Source organism: Gorilla gorilla, chromosome 20, assembly GCF_029281585.2.
Source record: "Gorilla gorilla gorilla isolate KB3781 chromosome 20, NHGRI_mGorGor1-v2.1_pri, whole genome shotgun sequence".
NCBI lineage: Eukaryota > Metazoa > Chordata > Mammalia > Primates > Hominidae > Gorilla > Gorilla gorilla.
The window spans coordinates 57,729,778-57,743,982 of record NC_073244.2 but is presented as its reverse complement, the minus strand read 5'-3'; the positions used below and the strand labels follow the sequence as shown (position 1 = coordinate 57,743,982).

The following is a 14,205-nucleotide window of genomic DNA, read 5'->3' as shown; positions in this document are numbered from 1 at the left end:
AGGCCCAGGGACGCAGGTCTGGGCCCTGTGCAGACCCCCTGGCCCTGAGAAACAGGACCCAGAAAGGTGGTGGCTTCTTTGACTTTGGGGAATCCAGGTTGGTGGAGACCCTAGGGCTGAACCCTCCCTAAGGAACCTGCTTCTGGGTTGGGTAAGCAGCAGCGTGGCCCCTCCTTGCGATCTATTCCACATCAGCACTGGCCACGAGGGTTTGTCCCTGGCACAGGGCCTGAACAATGTGCTTCAGGTGCCTTGGCCAGCCTTTGCTTCCTCCTTCCAACCCCGAGGGCTCCTGCATAGCCCACATCCTCCACACCCCGCCCCACCCACTCCCTCTCAGGCTCCAGCTTTGGCCCAAAGTCAGACTAAGTGTGGCATCTCTGGGCGTTGGACCTGCCGGGTGGGTTTTCCACGATCCCAGGGGACGCGTGCCTGGGATGGGTGTGTGGCAGATCAGGTTTCTGTTAGCGACCAGAAGAGTCAGTTTCCACTAAACTTTATTTTTGATGAATGCATACCTTAAACATTATAGAACTGGATAAACTAGTGCCTGGGGACGAGGGCGGGAATGAGAAAACAAGCCCATTAAAACCCCAGCTGGGTTTTCTCAGACCCTAAAATCTGATCAAATAATAATAGCATTCTTCCACATATTCCTCATACTGGGGTCCATTTAAGATTAAGAAACTTTCCAAGACTCTGGAGAAAGCTTTCCAGACCCTGGACACTACCTAAAGATTAGATATTGATACGAATGAAACACGCTGTCTTGCAGGTGCACTCCGCACATAGGCGTGGAGCTTAGAATGCATATAAGCACTAGAAAAAGAAGTTTGTAGCTTTGAGTTGGTCCGGTAAGCTACTCTGACCTTCTCCCCACAGCCGGTTGCAGAAAGAACCTCCGTTCTTTCCCAGTCTGTCTGCATCTCCTTAACATACATCAAGAACGAACAGCCGGATCCTGTTCTGTCCCAGAACTGGTGGGAGAGGAAGTGCCTCTCCGAAGCCCTCTCGCGATCCCCACCTCCTCCCCACCCCACCTGGGCTGCTCCTGATGCTGTGACTGGGTTCAGGGAGCCATGGGGTGGTGGAGGCTGGTGTAGGATGGTGGCCCCTGTCCCAGGGGTGGCCAGGGTCCTAGTCACTGAGCATGAATAACAAAATAATAAATTTAAAAATAAATGGAAAAAGAAAAAATAAGTGTGTGCATGAACAGAACAAATGGAAAGGCCCGGATGCCTCAGGGTGACAGACAGAAGGGGCCCCACGTCATCCTTCGTGACCCCTTTCAACAGTCCAAGCTCTCTAATTCATGAATTCTACAGCATTAATTTATAAAGTACATAAATTTATTATGATCCTGTGCTTTGCTCCTGGATAGAAGAGAACTTGAGATGATGGAAAATCTCACAGAAGGGTGAAGGGTTCCCCAGCCAGCCTTGGGGTGGTGCCTGGTTGATGTTGGCCATAGGGGTCATCAGGAGGGGTCAGGGTCCCTGGGCCCCCATCAGCACACGCATCTCACGCTGTCCAGAATTCTAGAAGGGGACCTGTGGGCCTCCTCAGGGCAGCTGCAGGGTGGGCCTCAGACAGGTCACAGAATGAGGTGGGCGCTTGAGTGTGTGTTTCTCTGGCCCCCAAACAGCCACTCAGCATCCCAGATCTCAGGTAACACCAGCCTCTTTCTCCAGGCCCACCCAGGAAGGAGAATCCAGGAGTCATCGTTCCCCTGATGTTCCATTAGCTGACACTGGAGACAGTGACAGAGAGAGATGCTGAGCAGGACAGAGATGGCCAGAGATGGGGGCGACACTGAACAGGGGCAGAAATGAGGACAGGAGAGCCAGGAGGAGAGGACAGCGGGGTAGAGAGAGTGAGATTGTGAGAGGGAAATAAAAATGGATGGAGACACAGGTATAGGGAAAGGGAGAGGTGGATTGAATAGAAGCAGGGGGCAGAGACAGGGAGACAAGGAGAATGGGGGCTCCACCCAGGGCAGAACAGGCATGCAGCTACCCTGCACCCACAATCCCATGGAGGGGACAGGACTCACCTGCGACAAAGCCTGTCATCCGAGGTCCGGGCTGAGTCGCAGTTCTGGTTTATCAGCTTCACCATGAAGGTCCAGGGACAGCACTGCTCAAAGCAGACTCTGAAGGTGCAGTTTCCACACGTCTGGGTCCTGGCCAAGGGCACGACGGCATCATCATAGCAACAGTGCTGCAGGGGGTCGTAGAACTTGTCCCCACATCTCTTGTGTGGCTGGCACAGCATCAGGTAAGGAGTCATGGGGGCCACTGGAGGAGACAGAGCTGGTGAGATCCAGGAGGTGGTGGCAGGTGGGTCCCAGCCTGGGGTCCCCTGGAAGGTGTACCCCTCCTCCAGCTTCCCAAACACTCCTGGGCTCACCTGGGGCTCCGTGTGAGCAGAGGAGCCTGGAGATGCAGAAAATGGCAAAGACAGCTGTGGGAAAGGGAAAGGGAAGATGGGGTGAGTGGACAGCCACAGATACGACTGGCACTGACATTTAGAAGAGGATTGGGTGGAACCAGGGCTCGGTATGGCTTTGAGCAGCTCAGGGACTGAAACAGCGCTGTGGATGGGGCTGATCTGGGCACTATGGTTGGGGAATTGCTGTGAGCAATTCACGCCTGGAGATTTGGCTGGGCATGGGAACAGGGATGAGGTGTAGTTTGGGGTAGGGAGAGAGCCCTGGTGGTGGCTGAGATTGGAGATGGGCTCAGGTGGAAATGGGGTCCTGTCCTCCTTACCCACGATGCAGCCTCGGGGAGCCATGGCTCTGGGTGGTTGCAGTGGAGTGAGCAGGGGATCAGCAGATCTCAGCCACTCCTTTTATCCCATATTTCTAGTGGAGCTGGTGATGTCATGGCATTTCCTGCCCTCCTGCAAGTCCTGCAGAGACAGGCTGGGTCCTTGGGCAGGAGAGGTGCCAGGCAGGGTACGTGTCATTGTAGCTTTGATCTCACCTTTGTAATCAGGAGAGAAGCGGTACACCCTCCACCTTCTCTGTGCTATGTGCCCCAATCCTCCCCCACACTGAGTCCTCTGGAAAATAGGAAGGTTCAGGATGCTCCTGGCATTAACACTCTCCGACACTCACATGTCCACACAGCGATTCCACAGGATCCTACTGAGCTATGAATTTCCTCAGTTTCCTTGGGACATTGCTAACCCATGACATCATTTCAAATGGGCCCATTAGGTCCCAACCTCACAACCGAAACACATGGTCAAGAATCCAGTAACTGCTCAGTCACCTGCAGCTCATGGCATTCAGGTGGGAGAGACTGTGTGACTCAGGCACCTGACTTTCACAGGTTTGGAAGGTGGGAGTGGAGCTGGCGGGACCCCTGGGACTCACACTCCTCTGGGGGCTCTTCAACTCCTTCTCTGTCTCATTAATGGTCATTTACCCAGGACAGGTCCACTTGGGAGCCCACATGTCCCAGGCTTCGTGTCAGACACTGGTGATGCAGTGCTGAGTAGAAAACGCAAAGTCAGTGTCTTCGTGACGTTCATGACAGTGAGAGGAGAGAGAGAGAGAGAGAAGGTAGGAGAATAAAACTCCTGATTTTGGTTATTGTCGTTCTTGTGTTTGGTGTCATTATCACTGTGAAGTTCTGGTGGAGAAATTCCACATCCCCCCTGAGATTCTCAAAGGCGTTTTTCCTTAATGTGCTTTTTCAGAGGGTTGGGTTGTGATTTTCCCTGAGAAGAGCCATCTTGGGGTCAGGATGTGAGGACAGAGGGGAAGGAGCTGTTTTGGGTCAGTTCTGTGCCCCCCTACCCCCGCCCAGCTTCTGCAGGAATTCCTCCGCTCAAGCTCACAGGCCGCACATGGCATGGACAAGCCGTTCTCCTCCGGGCCAGGCAAGGTGACCTGTCACCCTCTAGGCATCATGGCTGGCTCCTAGCAGGGCATGGATGTGGTTAGATTTGTGTGTGTGGAAGATCCTGCATCTGTGTTCCTGGGGAGCACGGATAGGGGCTTCTCTCTGGAGGCAGGAGACACAGGAAGAGGCTGCAGAGAAATGACTTCAATAAATACCAGAGTGCTCAACACCCACCTTCTCCCTCGACAGAGCAGACCCTGCTTCCAGCACCATCTCCCTGTCTGCTCCCTTGGCCTCCATTCCTTGCTGCTGTGGGGTACAGCAGTGTTTTCTAGGACACAGATTAGGATGTGCTAGTAGCATGGAAAATCAATTTACTTGGGCATAAACAATGTTATTTTTAAGTGAAGAAATGGGTTAGAAAATGGGACAGTGTGCATTCACCAGAATGCTGTGCTCAACTGTTTATGACACTTTAAAAAATTATTTATTTATTTTTTTGAGATGGAGTCTTGTTCAGTTCCCCAGGCTGGAGTGCAGTTGCACGATCTTGGCTCACTGCAACCTCTGCCTCCCAGGTTCAAGCAATTCTCCTGCCTCAGTCTCTGAGTAGCTGGGATTACAGATGCCCGCCAACACGCCCGGCTAATTTGTGTATTCTCCATAGAGACGGGGTTTTACCGTATTTGCCAGGCTGGTCTTGAACTTCTGACCGCAAGTGATCTGCTCACCTCAGCCTCCCAAAGTGCTGTGATTACAGGTGTGAGCCACTGCGCCCAGCCTGTTTAGGACCCTCTTATTGGGACTGTGTATATTCCAAGTAATGATGGAATATTATTATATTGTTCTATCATATGATATTATTATATGATAGCATAGCACATATCTAGAACTAGATATCTAGTTTCTAGAGGGAGTCACAGCCAAATGGTGAGGACACTTGGGAGCACAGAAGCCTCCAGGATCATCTCCTTCTTCTCTAAGAGCCACTGACATGTCTCCCCTTTGATGTCTTCCATAAAGGGGTAGAGTTCTCAGGTCCTTGGTTCCAGGCATTTTCTGGGAGGCTGCAGTGGAGCCCTGCACTGGTCTTACTGTCTCTACCAAGAAGAGGCAAGGCTGCCTGCATATGAGCCAGAGTGAGAGAGTGGAGCACCTTCCCCAGGGCAGGGGCAGGGTGGGCACCTCTGAGGAGGGAGGAGTCCAGCTGCTCCTTCCTGGCCTCTCAGAGCAGCTGAGTCAGCGCAGCATCTGGAAGGTGGAGGGAGATTTTAGCAGATCATGGGGGCCTCGGAGGCTGGGACAGTGTGAGGCCAGTGGGCACCCGTCCAGGGCTCCCTGGACACTAAGAGCCCCCGACTAGACATGAGGAGGCTTTAGGGTCAGTCAGCCCTGCGTTCAAACCCTGTCCCTGCACCTTCCTGAGGTGTCAGAAGAGTCTGTGTACACAGCCATGTCCAATCCCGCCACCAATCCCTCGGAGTCCCCCTTCCTAACATGCCCACTCTGGAGCGTCCACATCTGGGCATGGGTCTGTCTTCTGCCTGGGGACTCAGATGTGTGAGGTGGGACCAGGATTTCCCAGTGGAAGCCTGTCCTCAAGTGTCTGGAGAAGATCCCAGGTGTCTGGACAGTAAATGTAAACCCTGACCTCAGACGACCATCACCATCATTCTCTCACCCACTTCCTGGATCCAAGCAGGACACGGGCTGAGGTTCTGCTGCTGGTTGTCAGTGACACAGGCTGGGCCAGGACCCAGATCTCCTGACCTCCTACCCAAGGGCTGCCAAACTCCCCAGGCCTGGCCCCTCTGGGAAGGGCAGGAAGGCTCTGTTCACAGACACTCCTGGAGGACACCCAGGTCTGATGTTCCCAGTGCTCCCGGGCAGGGCTGGCAGATCTTGGCTTCTAGAATGTGAAACCCCAGAGGATGTTGGCATTTCCCGCTGTCAGCAGCTCCCCCACTGCTTGCCCTTTTACGCCAGGAAAAAATAGGAATCTCCCTCCTGGCAGCTTTGGAGTGGCCTTTCCATCTGCCCTCAGGGAAGCCCTGCTAGGAAACAGGTGGGAATGAGGTGGAATTTCAGGTGTGCAGGTATGTCAGGTATGTAGAAGGAAGGCCGGGTTTCCCCAGGCCAGAGGCCCCTCTGCTGCTGGCTGACAAGGAGGTCTGTGTGAGTCATTTTCTCCAAACACAATGTTGGGATTTCAGAAGCTCCCAGCAAGGGGGGTTTCTGTTGACCAAAGCCTGATCCCTGCTCTGGCAGGATCCTTCGTATGATGCAGACCAGTGAATTAAGAGCCTCCATGTCATAGGAGGGGCTGGAGGAGAGGCCCCAGGGTTTGCCACCAGGAATGAAGCTAGAACAATTAAGATCCGGATGCCAGTTCTGTGGCTAGAATAGTGTCTCAGCAATTCAGGGCCATCACCTGGACATGAGATGTTCCTGTGGCTACACCGAGAGACACAATGGCTGCGCTGCCCAGAGATTCAAATGCATCCAGAACCCCAGCTACAAGGTCCTCTGGGAAGGAAAGTGTGAAGCTTCCAGCCTCTGCAGGCAGAAGGTCCTGAAGATGTAGGCTGGATTCCAAGTGTCCACACCCACATCCTGCACACCCTCCCTGGTTCTCACTGCCCTTGGCTTAACACAGCTAATTGGGAGAGCCACAGCATCACCCCTGCTTCTGCACCCAATACCCCATCCTTCTTCATTCTTCTTCTTTCACTTAAATGTCACCCATCCTCTGAAATCTTCTTGAGCATCAAGGCTGAGGTCAGTCACCTGTTACCTCCTGATGGCACTGTGGTTGTCATCTGCCATGCCCTCACCACAGTTCTTTGTGGCTTTTCTGTTAAGGCAGACACCCCAAAATCAGGTCTCTGCTGTGGTTTCTGATCATCAGCAGGAAGTGAACAAGTCTTTTCAGTGACCAAATTGATCGAGGGCTTTATTTTTAGTTGAACCAGAGCAGACCATTCAGCACCAGAGGTCTGGACAGTTCTTTTTGTTCTCCCGCCAACACTCTCCACCAGTTAAATACACATTTTTGCTTAACTTTTCATGTGTGTATGTGTGTGTGTTTTCAAGTGTGCAATTCAGTGGCATTTCACAATATTTTGCAATTGTCTGTGATAATCTGAGCAAAAAACTTTATAATTATTTCCAGACTCTCAAATACATTATGACCCCAGGACAGTTAAGACCACAGAACCTCCTCTGTGAAAAGGTTTTTCCTCCTCTGCTCTACAGGAATTTAATCTCCTTCCTGTGTGAATGAATGTGCTTGTTCTGAGAAGGAAGGAGGGTTCCTCTGAAAAAAGTCATTTGGGATCCAAATTTGGAGATGTTCCCTTTAGGGAGGCTGACACACTCTTGTCAATTTTTGCTTTCCCTTTTCTTTGTGACTGTGTGTAACCCACGTGATGAAGTCACAACTATTTTTCCTAGTAGTTTCAGCCAAGGGATTTATAAACATAGTAAGCTGGAAGGCTCTGAGTCTCACCCGTCTCTACCCTCTCCTAGCAGGTGGTTGATGCTATTGGCAGCCTGGGCTCCTGCAGCCCTGCATGTGGCTGTGTCCTGTGTTAGGAGGGCTAAGCGGGGGAAAGGTGGGCTGCGGAGTCCAGCTTTAGAGCGTCCCCCATGCATCTGACTCTGTAGGGCACAGCTGAGAAGCAGCTTCACAGGGAAGCCCTGGGGCTGTCTGGAAGACAGGGAGGTTTGAAGACCTGCAGGCAACAAGTCTCACCAAGTCACCATGACAGGACAGACAGGTTGAGTGAGACACACCCTGAACATAGGGCTTTCATCGTCAATTCACTTTTTTCATTCATTCATTTAATACACCCTGTGCACTTACTCTGTGCCAGTGGATTCTATGGCCACAGTTGTGACTTAGTTCCAGGTCCTGCCCTCCTGGTTTTCATAGTCCAGGGAGGACAGAGACACCTCTCCAAACAGTGACGACCCAGGGTGAGCAAGGCTGGGAGCAGTGCCCAGGGCACCAGAAATGGCTTCCTGGAGGAGGGCACCAGGAGACAATCGTTGGATGGCTCTGGCTTTCCCACCTTTCTTCTTGCCCAGAGTTCCCAGAATCACTGTAGAATGCACTAGAAGTGCGTGTTAGTTCATTTTCATGGTGCTATAAAGAATGACCTGAAACTGGATAATTTATAAAGGAATGAGGTTTAATTGACTCACTGTTTTTCATGACTAAGGAAGTCTCAGGAAATGTACAATCATGGCAGAGGGTGAAGGGAAGGCAAGGCACGTCTTCCATGGTGGCAGGAGAGAAAGAGAGGGAGCAGGGAACTGCCACACACTTTTAAGCCATCAGATCTCATGAGAACTCGACCACTATCACGAGAACAACAACAGGGAAATTGACCCCATGATCCAGTCACCTCCCACCAGGTCCCTTCCCTGACACATGGGGATTACAATTTGAGAGAAGAGTTGTGTGGGGACACAGAGCCAAACTATATCAGAATGCACCATCCTAAGAAAGCAGGAACTGCCTGAAAGTGCCCGGGCTTCGTTTCTATTCTTCCCAGAGAATGCAACAACTTGAGCTACAGAGAAACTGCCCAGGACAGCCCTGGCCTCATTCCCACCCCTTCTAGAGGGGGTCTCCTGTAACACTAGCCCAGGACGTGTCCACCACATATAAAACCAAGAGCTGACTGCTGAGTCCTCAGCTGTGGTGCAAGTGGGGCAAGCATGGGAGACTCTATCTGCCCTGGTCCGTGCTCCTGAGCCTCGGGGGACCAGTGAGGCATGAAGCCTAGGCTTCCGCTGTCCCTCGCTGCCTGTCTGTAAGTAATTAACCTGCTTTGTCGAACTGGCTGTGGTTGTGGGTGTTCTGTTTACCACACTCAGTGTAGTCAGAGTGCAGCCCAAGATGCAGTGGCTGAAGTGTTCAGACCCCTATTCCGGGTGGTTAGCGCAGTGGTGACCTTTGCCATCCTCCCTGCAGTGGGAGTCCTCCCTTGGGATTGGTAACTCATGAGTGCTGCAAATTTGGCAGAGTAAGGGGGGGTCCAATCTGATGAACCCATGGCTTACCAGGTGTGCTGTAACATGAAAATGTTTGTTCTTTGGCCCTCTTCCTATTATGATGCTAAACTTGGAACTTCCTGAGTGACAGGAGTGTCTTTTGTTATTCCTAATGAGCCTCTTTCAGATCACACAGCATTAGCTCATGCTAAAAATATGACTTAGGGTAGGACCCCCAGGTAGCCTCAGCATCACAGCAGTCACCAGAAGAAAGACCAAAAGATTTGAGGATTAGAGGGAAGGAACCTTTGGTGTCACCCACTAACCTCCAAGAAAGGTGATGATGGGGAGGCGATAAAGACCAAAGTATAAAAACTTTTTTTTTTTTTTTTGAGACAGAGTTTTGCTCTGTCACCCAGTCTGGAGTGCAGTGGCACGATCTTGGCTCACTGCAACCTCCCCCTCCCAGGTTCAAGCAATTCTCCCTGCCTCAGCCTCCCGAGTAGCTGGGATTACAGGTGCCCACCACCACGCCCGGCTAATTTTTGTATTTTTTAGTAGAGATGAGGTTTCCCCATGATGGCCAGGGTGGTCTTGAACTCTTGACCTCAGGTGATCCACCCGCCTTAGCCTCCCAACGTGCTGGGATTACAGGTGTGAGCCACCATGCCCAGCCTAAAAACTCCTGAACAAGAAGAATTGAACTTCCTGGCTGCTGAACACATGGAGGTGCTGAGAGGATCTGGAGTCCAAGGAGGCCATGGAAGCTCCCACCATACCCATCGCTTCCCCTGTCCACCTCCCCTTATGAGCCTTGGTGAGAACTGGTCTTTCTTCTCAGTGCACCCGAGCTACAGGCAGGCCCTAAGCAGGGAATATAAGTGATCAGATTGTGATTCAGGAAAGTCCGTGTGTCCTTCTGTTGGGAGGAGGCTGGTTGGGAGGATTGAGATGGGAGCAGGAGACCAGGCAGGAGGCTGATGGAGCAGAAATACTCATGCAATTTCCAGAGTCCTGCAGGCCCACTTGCTCTCATGGGTGGATGAGATAAGCACTCACATCCCCGACCCCATTTCTCACTCTCACTTCTGGCCTCCCCTCTCCTGCAGCTGCAGGGTAGAGCAGTGATCTCCAACATGGGGATTGTGACACTTTTTCAGGTTGCGAACCAATTTATTTGTCACCGTGGGTATCTTAGATATTAAACTAGCATCAGTAAAGAATAGAGGAATGTGCACGCTACAGTATCTTATTCGTCTGTTTAATTAAACTTTGTTTTGGGCTGTGTGTAAGCCATAAATAATGTGATATGAGTTTTTCCTAGTGAGTCACAGCCAGTTACTACACACTGGGAGGAAAAAATCCTCTGGGCACAGGTTCACCTCGTCTTTCCTAAAATCACTGACTAGCTGCCCTGGCCTGTTGCCCCAAAAAAACAAGTTGAGAGCTCACAGCCTCAGTCCTAGGTCCTTCCTGGGCGGGCTGAGATTGGGCTTGGCATTCAGCCTGCTAAAAAGAGGGTTGAATTTAGGTCTGGAGACCAGCCAGTGCCAAGGAGAAGCACATTCCTCAGGGCAGGGTTGGGTTGGCGTCTCTGGGGAGGGAGGAGCCCAGCTGGCCGTCCTTGGCCTTGGTCCTGATCTCTCAGGGCAGCTGAGTCAGGCTGGGAAGAGAAATCAGCAGAGGGAGATGATGACAGAGCTGGGGAGTCACAGGCTGAGTGGGAGGGAGGGCAGCAGGACCGACCCGGGGCTCCGTGGATGCAAGAGCCCCTGTCTCAGCAATCCTGAGACTTTGCGGTCACACACACCTGGGTTGGAACCTTTTCTTTACATTTTCTCAAAGGGTTAGATAAGCTATTTTCTAGCAGCCCTTTCATCTCCCTGTATGGCAAGAACATTCAGTTTTGGAGATTATCAGCTTTCCAGTCCTTAGTCACATCCACTGCACATCTGGGCAGAGCATGTGCTCCCTCTCTGCACAGCAGAAGGACATTCAAACCCCTCAAAACCCAGCCCACATGCAGCAACCCTCACCATGGGCCCATGCACAAAAAATAGGCAAAGCCACCTGCCTAAGTGCCCACTTGCTTCACACTGGACCAAGCCTGAATCCTTCTTCTTGGGGAGTGCTGACACTGGGTTCTATTTTGGTTATAAAATTTATTTTATATCCATGAGCAACTGTGTCTCATTTCTCCTGAAATCGATTACAATTCCAAGGTGGGGAATTTTCCCAGCAAGCAGCAGGGGCCACTAAAACCCCATATCAAAATTCCCAAAGAAGCAGCCTGTGCCTGTCCCCCATCCCAGAGCTGCCCACTCTGGGTTGTCACTGTCCAGGGACAGTGGGCCTGAAACTCTTTGAGGACAGGAAGCCGGGCTGCATCACTCACTGCCATGTCCCTAGTTATTGGGGACCCCATCTCTTTCCAGGGTCACAGGACTCTCATGGCTTCCTTGGAAATAAGAGTAAACTCCAACTCCCATTGGTCACATTTTGTCACCCTAGTTTCCTCTATGTAAGAAAGAACCTGGCATGAGGGCCCCCTGCAGCTCATAGACACCATCTGGACGGGACTCAGGCACTCCTGTTCCAGCCCAGAATCCCCCTCAGTCCTGAGCTGAGCCCCTCCAGAAAGGCAAGCAGCCCCTGATCCCAGATGCCCCAGGCTGGCCTCAGGAAAGACTTTCCCACAACCCCAGGTGCTGCTGGGGAACCTGAGCTTCTGGAACGTGGCACACAGGAGAGCATTGGGATTTCATCGTGTCGTGGGCTTGCCCTCTGGAATAAGTGCAGAAGAGATTGAGTCATTATCCTGGTGACACCTGGGTGTGATTTCCACCTGGCCTCAAGGAGTCTCTCCCAGATGACAGGCAGGAATGTGGTGGAATTTCAGATGTTCAAAAAGAATATTAGGAACGCAGATGTCACTGAGGGAGAGGGTTGGGCCTCACCAGTGCCTGAACGCCCATCCTCTGATATCCACCTGGGTGGGTGGAGTGCTCTGTGTTCCACCTGCACACTTCACGCACGTAGGCTGGTCCCTGCTACCTGCAACAAGAACTTAGGTCCCAGCCCCTGAAAGAACTGTAACACGAACAGGGCTGAAACATGACCTCCCACTCTGCACATTACCAGTAACAAGAAGCAGAGAAAAGCTGCAGCTTTTTGAGGACTGGAGACCTACGGGTTTGTCAAGCTAGGCTGTGACACCCTCTTTGGGGCTCTGTAGTTCTTGGTGTCTCCAAGCTTCCAGGCACTGCCATGTTCCCTTGTCCAGATGTACCACATGCAGCTTCTGCTGCAGGCACCTGCATCTGGGCCAGCCACGGCCTTGCATGGAGATGGCATCTATGCCAGCTCATGGAGCTGCCCACTCCACCAAAGCAGCCAGAGTGCTTGGCTGTGCACAGTGGCCAGACCTCACGCTCGCTTGCTTACACACCGCTCACCACTCCATGCCCGGCTTGCCTGTGGCAGGTGTGGGATCTGGCGTGGTAGTGTGGTCTGAGTGCAGCCAGGCCGAGTGGGTGGATCAAGCCCAACAGGCAGGAGCAATACTCAAGGAGTCTCAGGACCATGCGACAGCCCTGAGTCTGCTGAAGTGCTAAATCTGAAAAATCCCTCAAAGGCCAGTTCTTTAGGTTTCACAGTAGTGATGTGATCTACAGAGACAGTGTTGGGGAAGTGGCTGGCAGCATCTTTTGCCTTTCCCTCAAGATGAAACCAGAGATTTTCTTCTTTTTTTTTTCCAGTTGCCAAATGATCTTTTATTGAAATATTTTCCTCTGTGCTTCTTAACTAGCTGGGCATTCCACAGCACCACTGTTGATGTCATCTATGATGTCATGAGGGTGGCGGCCATCAACATCACAGCCCACAGACTGGGCAGTCCCCTGGATCTCTTTAATGGTTCCAGAGAGTTATCTGGCTAACGATTGGTGCCGCATCTGTCGAGCAATGTCAGCAACCTCATGAAAAGTGATATTCCTACTGCGTTTAATGTTTTTCTGTTTCTTTCTGTCTCTTGGTGGTTCCTTGAGGGCTTTGATGATCAGGGCAGAGGCAGAAGGCGCCACCTCAATATGGGCCTGTCTGTTTTCAATGTTCAGTTTTACTGTAATCCTATGGCCCTTCCAGTCACCTATTGCCTTGTCAATGTCATTACCAACCTTTTTTGGAGACAGACCCAGGGAGCTAATCTTGGGGGCCAGCGCAGAAGTGGCACCGACTTCACCGCCAGTGCACCTGAGGCATATGACTTTGATCTTATTGGGGTCAAACTTCAGCGGCATGGTGGAGGCGGCTGGTGTCAGATGAACCCGGATTTGGGACGACCGAAGAAAGGTGCACCTTGGCCTCCTCCAAGCCAAAAGCTGAAAGCAAAGCCAGAGATTTTCTAGCATCCAGTTCCTACATACTAATGCCCAGGGAGCAGAGAACTACACACCTTCTTTTTACTCACCTTAAGTGTCACATTTTTCTTTTTTAATGTCACATAAGAGCAATATTTTCTTCAGGTATCTTATCACAAGAACCACCACAAATTCTAAATCAGTGAGATCAGCCTTTCCATGGAGAATTCATGTTGACATCCCAGTCCCATTTTGTCAAACAGAAAGTTTCCCAGAAAATCAGATACTATGTGTTACGAAAGAAAAGAATTTAGTCTTGAAAAATTAAGGATTCACAAGACCTCAAGGGACAATCTATAAAGAAGTGAATGAATGAAGAGAAACTTCCCAGTGGCTCACGCCTGTAATCCCAGCACTTTGGGAGGCTGAGGCGGGTGGATCACGAGGTCAGGAGATCGAGACCATCCTGGCTAACACGGTGAAACCCCGTCTCTACTAAAAAATCCAAAAAATTAGCCGGGTGTGGTGGCGGGTGCCTGTAGTCCCAGCTACTTGGGAGGCTGAAGCAGGAGAATGGTGTGAACCCGGGAGGCGGAGCTTGCAGTGAGCAGAGATCGCGCCACCGCACTCCAGCCTGGGCGACAGAGCGAGACTCAGTCTCAAAAAAAAAAAAAAAAAAAGAATCAACCAGGAGGCAGAGGATGACATTTGACTCAGCAAACAGTCTACACATGGTCTGAGTGTCCCTTCCTAGCCTGTGTGAAAAGCCTGTGAAAGATGTTTTCTACAATGACTTTGGCGATATAGGATGACAAGCAAATTTGTTACCCAATGAATAGCTTAAAAGGAAACCAATAATGGAAACTCATGGATGGTGGGAGGCACCTCACTCCATGCCTGTCTTCTGATGTTCATATGTTTTCTGCCTTTGCCTGACAACTCATCTACCTCCCAGCACACAGCCAGAGGCACATGTTCAGCACCACGGACAG

General features: G+C 51.4%; 1 protein-coding gene and 1 pseudogene across 1 annotated transcript; both read right to left on the bottom strand.

The window, feature by feature from the left end:
• Window positions 1-1,299: 1,299 nt before the first annotated feature.
• On the bottom strand, window positions 1,300-2,829 carry IGFL1 (IGF like family member 1). The gene is made up of 4 exons (XM_004061013.5): window positions 2,772-2,829; window positions 2,410-2,463; window positions 2,054-2,297; window positions 1,300-1,750 (listed from the first exon to the last, which is right to left on the bottom strand). Exons 1-4 carry the CDS (start codon window positions 2,794-2,796, stop codon window positions 1,741-1,743), a joined length of 333 nt encoding a protein of 110 aa, XP_004061061.1. The 5' UTR covers window positions 2,797-2,829; the 3' UTR covers window positions 1,300-1,740.
• Window positions 2,830-8,026: 5,197 nt separating this feature from the next.
• Window positions 8,027-13,671, bottom strand: LOC129528579 (large ribosomal subunit protein uL11-like; annotated as a pseudogene).
• Window positions 13,672-14,205: the final 534 nt, after the last annotated feature.

Excerpts from the sequence above, each read along its gene's own strand:
- IGFL1 (XM_004061013.5), bottom strand. The coding sequence starts at position 2,796 with ATGGCTCCCCGAGGCTGCATCGTGG. Across the intron at positions 2,464-2,771 it reads TCCCCGAGGCTGCATCGTGG|CTGTCTTTGCCATTTTCTGC; the intron begins GTAAGGAGGACA and ends CCTTTCCCACAG. Across the intron at positions 2,298-2,409 it reads CTGCTCACACGGAGCCCCAG|TGGCCCCCATGACTCCTTAC; the intron begins GTGAGCCCAGGA and ends TGTCTCCTCCAG.